The sequence below is a fragment of the Parasteatoda tepidariorum genome, chromosome 10 (genome assembly GCF_043381705.1).
Source record: "Parasteatoda tepidariorum isolate YZ-2023 chromosome 10, CAS_Ptep_4.0, whole genome shotgun sequence".
In the NCBI taxonomy this organism is placed as follows: domain Eukaryota; kingdom Metazoa; phylum Arthropoda; class Arachnida; order Araneae; family Theridiidae; genus Parasteatoda; species Parasteatoda tepidariorum.
The window spans coordinates 85,521,421-85,537,833 of record NC_092213.1 but is presented as its reverse complement, the minus strand read 5'-3'; the positions used below and the strand labels follow the sequence as shown (position 1 = coordinate 85,537,833).

Genomic DNA, 16,413 nt, shown 5'->3' with positions numbered 1-16,413 from the left:
AAGGGGAAAAATATACTTGAGGGTGCCCCTTGGCGACTTATGTTTGGCGCCATACTTGTTTGCCCGGAACGCCGTGGTAACCCACAAACAGGACATTTATATCTATTACTAATTAAACCTTCATTCATACACCAGTCAATCACTGCTTTTTTCCCATTGTTATTCAAATCGTACAGAAACTTAAGATTTATCTTATTGACAGTATTCATTTTTAGTACCAGAAGCAAAAATAACCTTACCAGCAGGTATCCAAAGTAGAACTAACGGATCTCAGAAATTACATTTAAAAATTCATTTAAAAACAACGCTAAATTCTAAACTAATCAGAATCACGATTCAAATCTAAACCAATCAGAATCTTGATTGGTTTTCAACATCGCCCAGCTTGGCGATCAATCGCGATCACAACTTGGCGGGGGCACCCTCAAGTATAGTCTACCCAAAAACTATCTTAACATCCAACAGAGAATTACATTATTCTAATAATAATGATACTGAAAACAATCCTCCTAAACTCTTTATTTAGAAATCAAAAATGTTTATCAATTTTATGCTGATGACAACCAAACCAAATGAAATTTAATGATGGAAAACTGGATCCTACCATATGATTTTCCAGCCAATAAAAACGTATTACAACAATGGAAAACTGTGACATCATCATTAGATTTTTATATTTAGTAAGATAAGATACACATTGGGGTTTTATATATAGATGATACAAGGTGATTGCAGGAGGAAAGTTGGATGCATTTATTTTCAAGTGGTTAACACCAACTATTTAATTACTACTGATATATTGATTATACTTCTAAATATATTAAGTTATAATTGTAGTAAGCCCCCCCAAAAAATTTATACATTTATAAATTACAGGGCAAATTTAATGATGTCCACTGGGCACAAAGTGACTAGAAAGCCATTAAAAAATTGTCAGTCGCCACCCGATTGGCACTTTCTTTTGTTGAAAATGCAGCCCACATACATCTTATGATTAATATTTTTTTTAACGTGAATAATTATAAATCTAAATGGTGAAATTTCTCAGCTAAAAAAGTAATCTAAAAATTACTTCGTTAGATTTTGCACCTTTTTAGAAATGAACTTTATAAATGTTCTACAGATTTTGCACCTTTTTAGAAATGAACTTCAGAAAGAATACCTTTGATGATGTTCTAGAGTCTTGAGGGGAGATGTAGCAAATCTTAGATCCCAGAGCTGAATGACAGGACTGTGATCATCTTCGGAAGCAAGACAGAGTTGAGTTGCAACTTCAGGATGCCACGCAACAACTTTACACCTCAGCTACAATCATTAAATAACAAATCATTAAATAAAATAATCTCTTAAGCAATAATCTTTATTGATTATAATGTTTTTTACCCTTGATGATGAGTCTGAAACTTTTATGATGGGTTCATTTTTTCTCAAATCCCAAACTATACAGCGAGCAGGAAAGGTAGATGCCAAGATGTGCTGCACTTGACAATTCCAAGAGACACACGTAACATCTTCAGGGGGCTAAGAGATAAGAATGTTTTGTTATTTTTTTAGCTTGACAGTAGCATAGCTGCCAACATGAATAGGAACAACTTCAGTAGATTTTAAAAATAACAGAATGTTATAATAATTGTTGCATAATGTACTAATTATTTTACACATGTACTAAATATTATACATTTCTAGGGATTTTTATAGTAATATTTTCCAGTTATGATTGACATTAAACATACTTGAAATGTTATGTATCATGTTTACTCACAATTTCAATTATTAATAGGCATTTAATTCCTCAAAGATAATTAAAAGATTTTTTTTTAATTAACTTAAAAAGAGTTCTGAATAAAAATAAACTGAACATTTTAGAAGAAAAAAAAGTTTTGAACTGATTTCTATAAATCAGGTTCGCTTCATTATGTTATTAGTAATACTTATTTAAATATTCTAGCAAGCAAACAATAATCTGCACAAAAATTCTACTTCAATAGGGATTTTTTTAGGTAATTTATTCAATTTTAGGGAATTTTCTAAAATATACAAAAACCAGGAGAATTTAAGTTAAACCAGTAGACCAAGAGAAACTAGCAAAATCCAGTAGTCTACTGGAAAATCCAGTAGAATTGGCAGCTATGCAGTAGCAATAGGAACAAAAGTTATAGAGTAAGCACAGTAAAATTTGATCTGTAAAGGAATTCTGAGAAAAGACTTTGCTTAGAAGACAAAATTACCATGCATAAAGGTCATTGAAATTAATATCAATTCATGCTAGTTTTTCACTCAAGACATTAAATTTCACAGAACATGGACAGAAAAAAATCCAGTAGATTTTACGAAATAATATAAATTTCATGATAACTGCCGCACAATGTATTAAATATTATATGCGCATGGAATTTTATAGCAGAAAAATGTTAATATTTTCCAGTTATGATTGACATTAAATAAACTTGAAATGTTATTTATTATGTTTACTCATAATTAAGAAAAGTAATAGGCATAATTCCTCAAAGACAGGTAAAAAAGTTTATTTAATTAATTTAAATAAAGGGAGTTCTGAATAAAAATAAACTTAACATTTTAGAACAAAAACAAAAAGAAGCTTTAAACTGATTTCTATAAATCAGTAACACTTATTTAAATATTCAAGCAAGCAAGAATCTACGCAAACATTCTATTTCAATAGGGATTCTTTTAAAAACAATGAACACAATTTTAGAGAATTTTCTAAAATTTACAAAAACCAGGAGAATTTTTACTAAACCAGTAGACTGGGAGGAAGATAAAATCCAGTAGTCTACTGGAAAATCCAGCAGAGTTGGCGGCAGCTATGAAATTTTAATACACAACAGAGACGTAAGTTTGCAAAAATTCAAAAGGCAGAAATTTATAAAATTTAAAAAGAGGCTAAGCATAAGTTTGTAATAAAAATTTTAAAAAATCAATGCAAATCGTTAAATGCTAAAGTAAAAATTTTTTTTTTGTGAAAATTGGACTTAAGTGACCTAACATCTAAAGCCTTACCACCAAAGAACAGATTTTGCAGGAAATAAAAAAGAAAATTTATTTGTTTGGCTTTAAATAGGGATCAGAGCCACTATAAATTTCAATAGAACTCAGTGTATAAGATTTAAATCTTTTTGATGTCATAATTTTATTTTTTCGAACAATTAGAAAACAAAACAAAAACATTTTTAAAAAAAGTTGGAATTAAGTGCCTTTTAATTTGTCAGGGTAGAGAAAATATAAATATAAAAAGCTTATGACAATAGCTTGAATAAAATTATAACAAATAATCTCAATTTAACTTCTTCATCATTAGAAAACAAAAAGTGAATTGTCCTTCAATATAATTGTATAAAAAATAAAATCCAGACTTAAGGTTACTTTAACACACTCAATAGTCTTGTAAAAAAATTATGATTTTATACTTTAAGAAAGAAAAAAATATTTTTCTATAAAAAAAAAGAATGAAAAATCTCGTTTTTCTGTTCTTAAAATTTGTTATTTTTTATTCTGTTCTTGCCCTAAATCACTTAACTTGGTTTCTCTTTTTGAACAATGATATTTGACACCAATGCAAGGCCATTAGCAAGTTTTGGTGATTTCATTACAGTTTAATAAATTCTATAATTAAATATGCATGCTCTGTATAAAAACCTTCAACATGAATAAAATCAGACTTTAATACAAATCTCAGCCTGAAGAATAAGTTTATAAATGATCCTAAATAAAAAATATATTTTTTACTTAAATTTATTTTTCAACATTAAGTCATTTAAATCATTATACCGACCGGGTATTTAATAGAGCCAAAAGTGAGTCACTGTTTTGTAATGTCAAAAATTTATATTGTATTAATTATATTTATTTTGTGACATTAAAAAAAAAATAGGTGTTAAGAAGTTTGCGATTTTGAAAACATAACTACATACAGTTATAGAATATAAATTACAATGAGCATGAATAATTTAATTGTGATAACTTTTATAAGATTCTATCGGGTGACAGTATTGCATGCGATTGTTTTTCCTAGTAGGTACGTTTTGACAATGATAAAAAAGTTAAGTCATGCAACTTTGCTTTCATGTAATAGAACGAAAACACAGAACCTACATTTATTGATTTTTATGCATAGTTGGGAACAATTCCAAAAGCAGAAAAAAAATGATGTAAAAGTTTTTGTAAATACTATTAGAGAGAAGATCTAACAGTATTGAACCAAATTAGAAGCAATGGATTCTTTTTTCTTCTTCTTGATCCTCATTTCTCTCGATTAGGATCCAATTTTATAATTCATTTATTAAAAACAGTGCTGTTAAGCATACAAGAGTAATTCAGGGTGCGTAGCCAGATCTTTAAACAAAAAATAAGCACCTTTTAAGTACTTTTTAAGCACTAAAAAAATATTTTTAAGCACTATATACATTAACAAAATGCAAAATAATTTTCAAGCACTTCATATGATCATGATAAAATAACTAGTTTCTGACAAAGAACTCTTTTCCTGATTATATCAGCCAACATAAAAAGATGGAGAGATTTTTCAGTTCGATTTCTGAGGGTGTAAAATGAAGCCTGATATTGAGAATATGTTGCAAAATGCAGCAGAGTTACATGTGAGAGTGCTAGAATCTCACTGAACTCCGCACAGTAGATGCACATGCGTATCCGCAAGTATTTTATTAAGCATGTGATATGATTAACGCTTTCATACACTACAGACCGACAGTACCCCGAAAAGCATTGCGGTTGCATGAATTGTAACAGCATTAAATAGGACAATGTGAAAACCGCACTTTTGCATAATATGAAGTGAAAATCTACATGGTAAAGAAAAAAAATCTCATTTTCGAAAAGGAAAAACTAAGCACTTTTTAAAAACATCCCATGAAAAAAGCACCTTTAAGGGATTTTTAAAATCGAAAATAAGCACTTATAAGTATGTAGTGTTTCTACCACTACAAAAATATAATTCCAATACACTAGTATATAAGACACTCGATTCTATGGTGGGGTACCTTTTCATAGATGAAGGTTAACATTGTCGATAACAACTCACTCCCCACAAGCACCTTTTAAAAACGTTATGCACCCTGGTATTTTTAAAAAACAATTGGATTTAGAGGTTGATTAATAGGAAACTTTTTTATCTATATGAATCAATTAGAAAAGAAGAATTTTTGAAACCGTAAAGAAGGTACACAGTTAAAGTGAAATTATAATCTTACAATATTTATAAAAACACCTAATAAAATGCCGATAAAAAAAGAATGGAAATTGTTTTCAGAAGTAATATATAATCTTTCTTTTAACATATTGAATAAGTTTTTTCTACTTTTATAGCAGTTCTTATTAGCTTTCATTTGAAAGAAAAATAATTAGCCTTATTTTATTATTTTCAGCTAATGTATGAACAGAAAAAACAAAATCATAACTATGGTTATAATTTTGAGCTGTATCTAGTCAAAGGACTAGATACAGTTCTAAAAGTGCAAATTTAATTTTTGAACATAAAACCTAATTTAAGATTATTAATGGTAAAACCATTTAAAAAAAAACGTCATTCTTCTTATTGAATATTTTCAGAATAGTCTTTTATAGTTCCCAATTGCCTTCACATACTTTATTAAAAAAGTTTGGGTTTTCATCACACTGAGGTTGATCATTTAGAAATACATAACCGAGAAAATTTGGGTGCCCTAGAGAAAGGCATGAAATTTTTACAAAAATACCTGAGATTTTGCTCCAAGTGTTACAGGTGCAGCAGGATTATTCAAATCCCATATATACACTTCTGATTCGGTAGCACCAGATGCTAATAGGCAGTCCTAGTAAAAATAAAATGGTACATTTGAGAAGAACAGTTAAGCAAAATTAATTAACTTAATACAACAAGAATGTTTTGCAAATTTCAAGTTAACCCGCCGAGTATCACTTCTCTTAAGTGATACATTCTATATTCTTTCACACAGAGTTAAATTCCCCCTCCCCCTATATTTCGTACTTAACAAAAAGACAGGCAGGAGCCATGTAGAACATAAACTAATTATGCATCGAAGTTGCCAGGTACAGAAAACAAAAATATATCACATGTTACAATAAAATACATGAACAAATAATAAATCTAAGAAAGAATTATATTCCACAAATACTGACGCTACGTCATAGGTACCCAACTCATAGGTCTTCTCAGTACCCAATTGACTAAAAAAGTATTACGAATGGAAATTTTTATTGAACAATTTTTTTCATGCAATAAACTAAAATGAGTGTTTTTTTTAATAAGTATATTAAAAAACAGCTTTTTAAACATTTTAAAATCTATACATTGGTTGATCTTAAATCAAGTCGTAAATGTATCAATAGCATTAAGAAATATGAGGAGAAATATTGAACACAGGAATAGTAAATACTTAAGCAGTAGTTAGCATATGCATCCAGTAAAAAATAAAAAATGCAAGCCAATTTATACAAAATACAAAAAAAGATATTTTATACAAAATATTATTATCCCAATAAATTAAATATTTCATAGCAATTTTTGATTGAAAATTTAAATAATGCATTTAAAAGAAAAACACAAATGATTTCATAATAAAAGAAAATTAATGCAGTGACATATCTATAATGCTATAAAGTGCCAAATATGCCAAAGAAACATCCAAGGCGGCAGACAAAAAAGTAATGACGTGTAATTCCCCATTGCAAAAGAAAAAAAAAAAAAAAGAGCAACAGCAGATTTAAGTAAACAAATGAACTTTAAAAAAAAATTAAATCAAAAAATTTTTTTTGTCTAATGCAAGAAACAGAATGACCAAATTTAAATTAGTTACTGTGATTTCAGTTGCGACTGCTATCACTAAAGAATATGAATAGGAGATTTAAATTATTTAAAGTAGGAATTCACTCAACTAAAACTTCAACTTCAAGTTAAAATGGACTTGCAAATATGAATGCTTTGAGTTACAAAGACCCGTAGTTTACAAAGCATAGCAGAATCACTGTCTGATAAGTAATATTTTATTAATTTTTACTGTCTCAAGAATAAAAAAAAGTTCAAACATTTAAAGACATTTAATTCGAACATTATAAAACAAGTAATATAAAAAGAAATTAAAGTCAATTTTTACTTGGATCAACAAAGAAAAATTTTATTTTAGTTACTTTTTATTAAATAATTACAAATTTTTCTCCCACATAAAACTAATATTAATTAATATTTGAAAAAAACTGTATTAACATCAAGTGTCATCCACAACAATTTTAAAAAAATGTTATTTGAACTTGAGTGGATGATTAAAAAGTATTTTATTAACGATTGAAAATTTGAACAAGATAGAGGGAGAGCGTGAACTAATACTAGAAATAGAAAGGGAAAAAAAACATTCACCTTATATTATCAATCTAATACTTTTCAACTAGTAAAAAAAAAAAAAAGAAATAATAATTAATAGGGTTTCTATAAATATAGATAAATGAAATGATTCCTACTTGAAATTTATTAAAATCAAGAGAATGAACCGGTCCAGTGTGTTTTGTATTGTGGTGAATGAGAGCTGATTCACCCAGAATCAATTTGGCTGCATCATAAATCATAATATTGCCATCATCAGCACCACCTACAATCACACCACTGCTCAATTCTGATGTCTTCATGCCTTCACAGCCCCAAACCACTTTATGGAAACTACAAGAATTAAACATCAGAGAAAGGTAACTCAATTTAAAATAAATAAAATGCTACATATGAAGTTTCATTAAAAGCAGGGGTAGAAATTGAGAAAATTTAGTTACTGGTCTGAGGGACCAGCAACTAGAAGATATTACTAGTCTAAGGCTAATTTAAATTTAAAAAAATACAATACAGAGAATATATTTTGTTTACATTTATGATGAATTATATTATTTGTGATGAGAACAGCAAACCAAAAAAAATCTCAAATAGAATATCATTCCTTCATATTGATTGCTGTTAATAATTGTTTTACAACGGTCCGAGTCAATTTTCGTCATCCCAGATCAAAAGACTAGTATAATTTGAAACCCTGCTTTGAATTTTTTTCTTTCTTGTAAGAAGATGGCCACAAATAATTTTAGCAGCTCAATCAACTTTCTTCATTTTTATAATTAATACCATAAGTATAGTAATTAGCTTTTAAAGTAAAGAAGACACCGATTATCCAAAGTGCCCGGGACCTAACGTGGTTCGGATAATGAAAAGCTGTTAAATCTAGTTTAAATTACCATTATTTATGCACTAACTTCCCTTCACACTTTTCATAACTCTTGAGTTCCATGTCATGCTGATTAGTCCATCAACGCAAAGACGTGTGCCATAACACGACGCCGAGTTGTATACTGTGTCATCGACCAGGGTTAGGACTGGCAGTAATATCTAAAATAGCACCGACTTGTTTAAAAGGTTTTCTTCGATTTTTAAATAATTTTTATTTATTAATCTTTTTAAAAAACTTTTCTTTCATTTTAAACTTTTTTTTTAATCATATTTCATCTTTTTAAAATTTTTTTGCCAATTACTGATTTTACATTTTTCTTTATTTTCCATTGCAAAGGAAGTCCAGAAAAGACCTTTGTTTCAAAGAAAATGCTCTTTTTTGAGCAGCCATATCCCTTATTCTTTTTAAATGAATCAACTAAATTAAATATGGTCTTCAGGTGCAGTGGGTATTATTTGTTTTTCTAAATTTAGAAAATTTTTGATAAGTTAAAAAGTATTCATAGGACATAGTTTGGATAATTGGACGTTCGGATAATCGGTGCTCTACTGTACTTTATTTACGTTGCACTAGAGCTGCACAATGGGCTATTGGTGATGATCAGGGAAACGTCCTTGAGGAGGATCCAAAGTCATGCCATCACAATTTTGATCCTCTGCAAAGGGGATGGCCAACTGCAGTAAGGTCAACCAGATGACTAAAATTTTAAACCTAATACTTTTAAGCAATCAAAGTATCATTTTCAAGGTAAAAAACTGGAGATTTAGAAACAACAATATTTAGTTTAATACTACAATTTTTAGGCTGTTAAATGAGGGGCTACGTCATTTGAAATTTTTAAAAAGTTAATTGCTTATAAGAGCAGTTTTCTTTAAAAAATTCACACTAATAATGCAAAACGGAATAAATAATAATTAAAGTAAACTATAATAAAATAGTGTGTAGAAACATTTTACATTTCCATTTACAAAAAAATTCCAAAGATTAGATATTTTACGTTCAACACCAAAATACATATTTAATTGCACTGAGCCAGCAGGAATTAACATTGTTAAATTATTTTTTCTGTTTAAAGCAAGATTCTAAGTGTCTCATTTGAATAGTCTTTTTATTTTGAAAATAGATATTTTTATTGTAAATTAATAATTAATATTTGTATTCAACATCAACAAAACTGTTTTGCAACCTGTATAATGCAGGGGTGATTGCGAGCCCAACTCAAAAATCCTGAAAATTTCTTAAGTAAAATCATTAATGACATTAATTTCAAAAAATTAATGTCTTTGTAAATCTAAGCGATTGATATTTTCAAAGCATGAAATTCTAAATAAATTACATGTAGCATAATTTAAAAAAATAATTATATATAAATTTACTTTTATCTTTAATCACATTTATTATTCGACCAGAAAAAATATTTACAAATGAAAAATATGTCAAGCATTAATTCTAGTTCTAATATTTCTAAATAAAATATACAAGAGTTATTATGCATCAATGTAATTGATGATTTCTTAAAACTTTTGAACCTTGGATTTCTCGTAATTAGCAAAAAATCCGGATTTTTCCTGGAGCACTATCAGGAGTAATAATGCAAAAGCAACATCCAGTTTATGGCAGTCACCCAGAGACTTAATGCAGGGGTGGTCTGTCTGGGTTTTTTGAAAGGTATCCATTTTGTGAAAATTTAGACATAATTTGTGAAAATTAAAAATTATATTAAAAAATCAACACAAAAATATTGTAAAGTAAGAAAATATTTTCAAAAATTGTCACTTCAATTAAAAATCATTTATGACAGGTAAATTTTTGTATATTTTTCCCCACATAAAAAAGATAATTTTGCTATTGTAAAATTGTGGGCTTAAAATTGCATAAAAATCATTGTCCATAGTTAAATTTCAACTTGAATTTAATAAAAACATGGATTTAACAGTACTAGCACTAAAAGTTATTTTCATAATGAAAACATTTTCCACTAGGTCATACAGAAAAAAGTTTCACTAAGAAAAAAAAAATTTCATAAAAAATAAAGGCCTGTTAGAATAAATTTGCAATAGTGTTTAAGATAACATTCGAGTGTTTATAATAATGTTCGAATTTTGACTTTCAGTAAAGTTAACAAAGGGAGACCCTCGTTGTTTCACTTTAAAAAACTTGGCTAAAGAAAAATCTCACTTTGATATGGCGTGAGCGACCGGTTAAATTTAACACATTGCAGTATCTGACCAAACATGTGCTACCTTTTGGTAAAAGATAACTGGCAAAAAGGCTCCTTTTTTCCCTGGATTGCAATGAGAACGGGATTTGCACGAGAACTTGTTTCATAAAAAGTATTATGTGAAACTACCGGTTTTCCAAAAGCTGAATTAGTGAAGCATGGGTGCCACTCTAAGAATATTTCAAGACGGAACATATAAATGAACACAATCTAGTATTATTTACTAGAATTTTTAGACATTTATAGTTCACCGACTCCAGAATGTATCTTTCTATAATAAGAACTTATATATTATAATTATCAAGTTTTTTTTCTTTCATTTTATTAATTTATTTTTTACAGCAAACTAGATAAAAATAACAGCTAACCTTGCACCTCTTTTTACATCAACCACTGAATAATAAACAACTAATTTTTTCTAAGCTATACATATCTCTATTTTTTCACTTCATCATTATTTATTTTTTGTCCTATCTCTAAAATGTCTTCTTTTCTAAAAAAAATAATAATCCCAATTTAACTTGGGTCAGCATGGGGAAAAATAAAAATAAGAAAATTTAGATACAACCATAGTACAAATTTTGTTTAAACAAGCAAGCATTGAAGTTCAATCTCATTTTTTCATTAATGAGCTACATCATTACTTGATCATTTCACAGTAATTATAAAGATGACCAATGTTTACAATAAAATGTAATTTTTATTCAACGAAAATTTTTTAAAACATTTTTAAGGAAATAGATAAATTTTAATATTAAAAACAAATTGAAAAGAGATATTAATTTATGAAACTTCATCTACTGATTTTCTTACAAGACTGATTTCAGTCCCCAGGATAGAAGAGTGGCACCTTTGTAGTGAAGGCACTGTTAAACAGTAGTAAATAGACAGTATCTGCTACATTTTAGATTTTCAAATTCATGACTTTCCATGATTAATTCCAAGAATTTTCCATGACTTAACAAAGTTACTATTTTCTCCGACAAAAACACAATAATAAATTTAAAAAAGCATTACAATAACATTAATTGAAATGATAGGTATAACCAAAACTTTGCATCTTCATATTTATAGATTTAAGAGTTGAAGCAATAAAATAGCTGGAAAAAATAGAAAAGCAAATAATTTTTTTCCCTTTTTTTTTTGGAATAAAAAAAAATTTGCCAATGACTGGCTTGCTTCATTTAAAATTGTAAATTGATAAAATAAAAATAATAACAAAACTCTGAAATCGCATAAGTTTAAAAGATAATTCGCTCTAGAGATGTTTTTTCTTTCATTTTTTTAAACACAATGATTTTTAAAGAACATAACATTTTATATTTACATAAAATATGAATATGATGATGATTTTATATTTACATAAAAAAATTTTTAAAAAAATGGGAGAAAAATAAAAATTTCTCACTCTTTCTCAAAAACGGGGCGAGATTTCAAAAAGTTAAGTGAGATTTTTAAAAATTAAAATAACACGAATAGACTTGGAAAAAATTATTTCTTTAATTATAAAACATTTTTAACATCTTCTAATTGAAATTTTTTGCTGCATCATCATCATGTGGAAAATGTCCTATATCTGTTTTTTTATCAGCTATTATATTTATTTGGCTGAAAAATATCCGTATTTGTTTCGTTTTGACCGTTTCTACCGACATTTGTTTCATTTTCATTTGTCCGTTACGGAGTAGAAGATGTCGCCTTAACAAGGTATTTGTCCATCTTACATTCATGCACAAAAAATGTAAACGTCTTACATGAAGAAACCTTACCTACGGTGAACACGTGGTTGCAGAGAAATGTGCTCTGAATGGGGTTCCATGGTTCGGTGGGGGGGGGTGTTCTGCTGTTCGCGCCGGTTCTGAACAATACTGGTAAATAGGGAAGCTAGATAACAAGGACCAATGTTCAAAATAATGAAAGATCAAGGAAGAAAAGTGAAACGGATTTTATTCAAAATGGCAAAAGACGAAATTTTTTCCAAAATTCGCGCATTTTGAAATTGATTAATAGAGTGCGCGAACTTCCAGCGTTAATAATTTTTTATTGCGAGAAAAGAAAAAATACGCTAGATTCTCACGCTGTAGTGAAAACGCTGGTTAAGATTCAAAAATAAATAATCGATAATAATTTACAAGATAAAGGTATATCCATTGCAATTTTGATTATTTCTAGTGTTTATAAATTTAATGCCCGTTTTGTGTTGTGTAAGTATTTCAAACATTGATTTTCAATTTAACGAACTTTTTTTCGGGATTTAGCGACTTTGTTAAATAGTACCAATTGTATATACATATATTTCGTTTCTATAGTTAGACTAAAAATTACAACCAAAAATAATCTTTCATTTCTTTTTAAAATCAAGTAATTTTTGTATGTTTACAGGTCCTAACTTGGTCCGCATTAAAATTTAGTCTACTTCTAAATCATTAAATAATACAGTTATAACAATAAATTAAAAAGTTATAAATAAAGAGAAATTAAATAACACAAATGGAACAAATAAATAACAAATCAATTTAAAAAATCTATACAACATTTAATTTCATACCGATAATCAGAGACAACACTGCCTTTCATACACATGTCAAGTCCAGGTTCAGTTAAGTTCAGGGCATATATTTCTAAAGCAGCAGTAGTGCTATAAAAACAATGAATATTAATATATAGGTAGAACGTAACATTCACAATATATTCTTAAATTAATTCCATAGAATATATAACTTAACTATAACTAACTTTAGGGGGGGAAACAAGTTTTCTAATAACAAAATAACATTAAAAAACTTTTTGAATTATACATACTAATAACAATTGAATTGGAATATCAAAATAATTTGACAAAATTCAATAGCTGTTAAACCAGACAACAACCCAAACCAATTTGTTTACATTTTAGGAAATTTATACTTGAGTAAATATAAATTTCAGAATAAAATTTTTTTAAATATAGTTCTTAAAAAAAATTGCGTAACTAGTATCATAATTTTATAAGTGGTTTCTAAACCAATGTCAATACATTTTGATAACACTGAAATTAGGGCATTTCAATTAACTCCAGGTAATTCAAATTAATTCCATTAAATATTTGAATATGGTATATTCAAATATTTCCTCAGCTTATACATATATTTTTATAACACCAGATAGCTGATCACTTGATTGAGCTTTCAAATTATCAAAAGATCTATTAAAAGATTTAAATCTCAAAACACTTTTTTTATTTATTTTGTCTTTTTTTTTGAAATAAGGGAAATTTTTAACTGAAAAAGGATCAAAGTATATCAAATTTAAGATTTATTTAAAAATGAAATAAAGATATAAATTATTTATATAGAGTAAAACAATAAAATATATGTTTCTGCAAAAAAATATAAAAGCTCAATATCATGGAAGATGACAAATTATGTAAGCCTATACTTTTTAAATTAATATTATAAATATTAGGTTTATATAATTTGGTGTACTTTATTTTTTTAAGGCACAGATGTTGTACCTAATCTATATTACAATTATGAAAATAAAATCAAACAGTTAGGAAAATAAATCAAAAATGCTAACCCTGACTATTTCTTTTAAAATTAATTTCACCCACATTTATCGTAAACAAACTATAAAATTAAAATTTCTAAAAATTTTTATAAAAAAAATTACTTAAAAGTAGCATCTAATTGCTGAGCAGCAGTTCCAGCAGCTAAGTAAATTGGATGATGAGCAGCTGGAGACCATGCTATATTAGCTGTTCTGTCAATTTCTTTAACCTTCATTGTAGAAAATCTAAAAACAAAAATAATTCAAAACAAAACTTATTTGAATTACAATACAATGCAGAACTTAATAAGGAGATAATTCAAATGATATTTTGGGGGAGATTTTCCCATCATGTTCTGTGGCAGAATAATCCCCAAGTCATGCCAACTTCTAAGCTGTGGCTCACGAGAAACTAAAAATAACGTTGCAGAAAGGGCCACCCTTGGGTAAACACCTACATAGTTTTTCAAAAAAAAATTACAAGTTTAAAATCTATTTGACACTTTGGTGATTGTAGTTGGTACGACAGATCACAATACGGAAACACCCCCAATATTTCGGTACCTATTTGCGTTATCTACAATCACCAATGCGGAAAAGGCATTCTATTTAATAAGGGCAGAGTCTATTTAAAAAAATATGTAGAAGTTGTCCAATAGTGGTTACGAGTGGTTTTAACAACTTTCTTTTAAGTTTCAACTTCAACAACATTTTTCTTTTTAAAATAAAAACTCAAAGAAAAGGGAATTTCGACCCGTTTTTAATTTTAAGTTTCTGAGTTTATTTCTTAACTACATGTTGAAGTTACTGTAGTTAATTTGAGTAGGTTTAAATGCCACCAGGAGTTATTTTGAGGAAAGTTAAATTAGGGTGACCTGGGATAATTATTGATCAAAAAATGCAAACATCTATTTTGTGAAAAAACTATTCAAGATAGAATTTTAATATTTACTGGAAGTTTGAAGCTATATGAGATGAGTCCTATTCTACCTTCTTTTGTTTGAAAATCTAATTAGAATTTAAAAGATCTTAAATTTTTAGTGATCAGGAATTACCCCTTCTCTTGATCATTTCCGGGGTAATTCTTGATCATTTCTGGGGTAATTACTGATCACCAGTTTTTATAGTAAATGGGCTGTTTAAAAATAATTATACAATGGTAATTAACAAATAAGACATTAAGATCAAACAAATAAACCAAAAAGATATGTTTAAGCTGCTAATAAAACGTTTTATTTAAAAGCAGGAATAAAGATTAACTCTTCAGCTCTGGCAGCAGCTCTCACACTGAAATTTTCATTTTCAATCATTAAAAGAAATTCACTATTTTTGCTTTCTAGAAGCTTAGTATCCTTTTTAGGCTTATAATTTCTCACCATATTTATATTAGGTTAATTTATCAACTTAAAAATTATTCTAACAATGTACACACATAAAATTAAGATAGAAGCAAGGTAAGACAAGCTAGAAATGGTGCATATCAGAGCACATTTGTCTTGTATACAGTTAAAAACAAATTTTGTGATTATAGTTAAAATATATTTTATAGTTGTTCCACTTAATAAATATGAACTGTTATTTAAGAAAAGAAAATTAACTATTTATTAGCTATTTTTTAAACTATTTATAAGAATAAATGACAATGATCAGGAATTACCCCAGTGATCAATAATTACCCCATCTGTTGGGGGCAACATTTGATATAGTTTCCTATAATCAATTATAATGTTTACAGTAGATGTGAAACAATTAAACAAAAGCTTACAAAATTTTTATATCAAAGAAAAAGAAAGTAACTCAAAATATTTATTATTAAGAGAACGAGGGGGATCTTTGCAGAAATGTGCACATTTTGAAACCCATCTTTGAAATGGAAAATACAGAGAGCAGTTTAAAAGATACTTATTTTGTTAGATTAAACAAAAAACTATTATTAACTAAATGTAGTTATACTTTAGTAAAGTGTACAAGCATTCTTGTCCATGTCTCAAATTTTAAAAAAAAATAATTTTTTTAAAATAAAACTTAGGTGATCATTATTTACCCAAGAAACAGAGTGATCATGAATTACCCAGGGTCACCCTACTAGAATTTTTTTTATTTTCTTTACAGAGCTATATGATTTTAAAACGTGCAAATAAGACATTCTTAAATGATGGAATTGCCCTAAAAAGGAAAATAATTAATAATTCGTTAAATCCCAAAACAAGGTATTACCCAACAGTGTTTATAAATAAAATATCTGCAACACACAGCAAATTTTAATCAATTTTGAATGAGATTGCAGAACATTTATGATGGTGTTAAGTTGATATACGGAAATATAACACATATGATACATTAGATGACTTAATTAAACATATAGGTGTCATATGCCGTTCAAGTACCTAATATATCATTAGAATAGTACAATAAGAAAAAAATAAT

At 27.8% G+C, this 16,413-nt stretch overlaps 1 protein-coding gene across 1 annotated transcript in view; it reads right to left on the bottom strand.

The window, feature by feature from the left end:
* Nucleotides 1-16,413, bottom strand: part of LOC107447650 (secretory 31) — a gene marked incomplete in the record, with an annotated part of 78,665 nt that overhangs the window by 61,831 nt on the left and 421 nt on the right. The window contains 6 exon segments of the mRNA XM_071186572.1: nt 1,163-1,305; nt 1,384-1,521; nt 5,733-5,828; nt 7,492-7,687; nt 13,007-13,096; nt 14,110-14,232. Coding sequence (XP_071042673.1) covers nt 1,163-1,305; nt 1,384-1,521; nt 5,733-5,828; nt 7,492-7,687; nt 13,007-13,096; nt 14,110-14,222 — 776 coding nt within the window.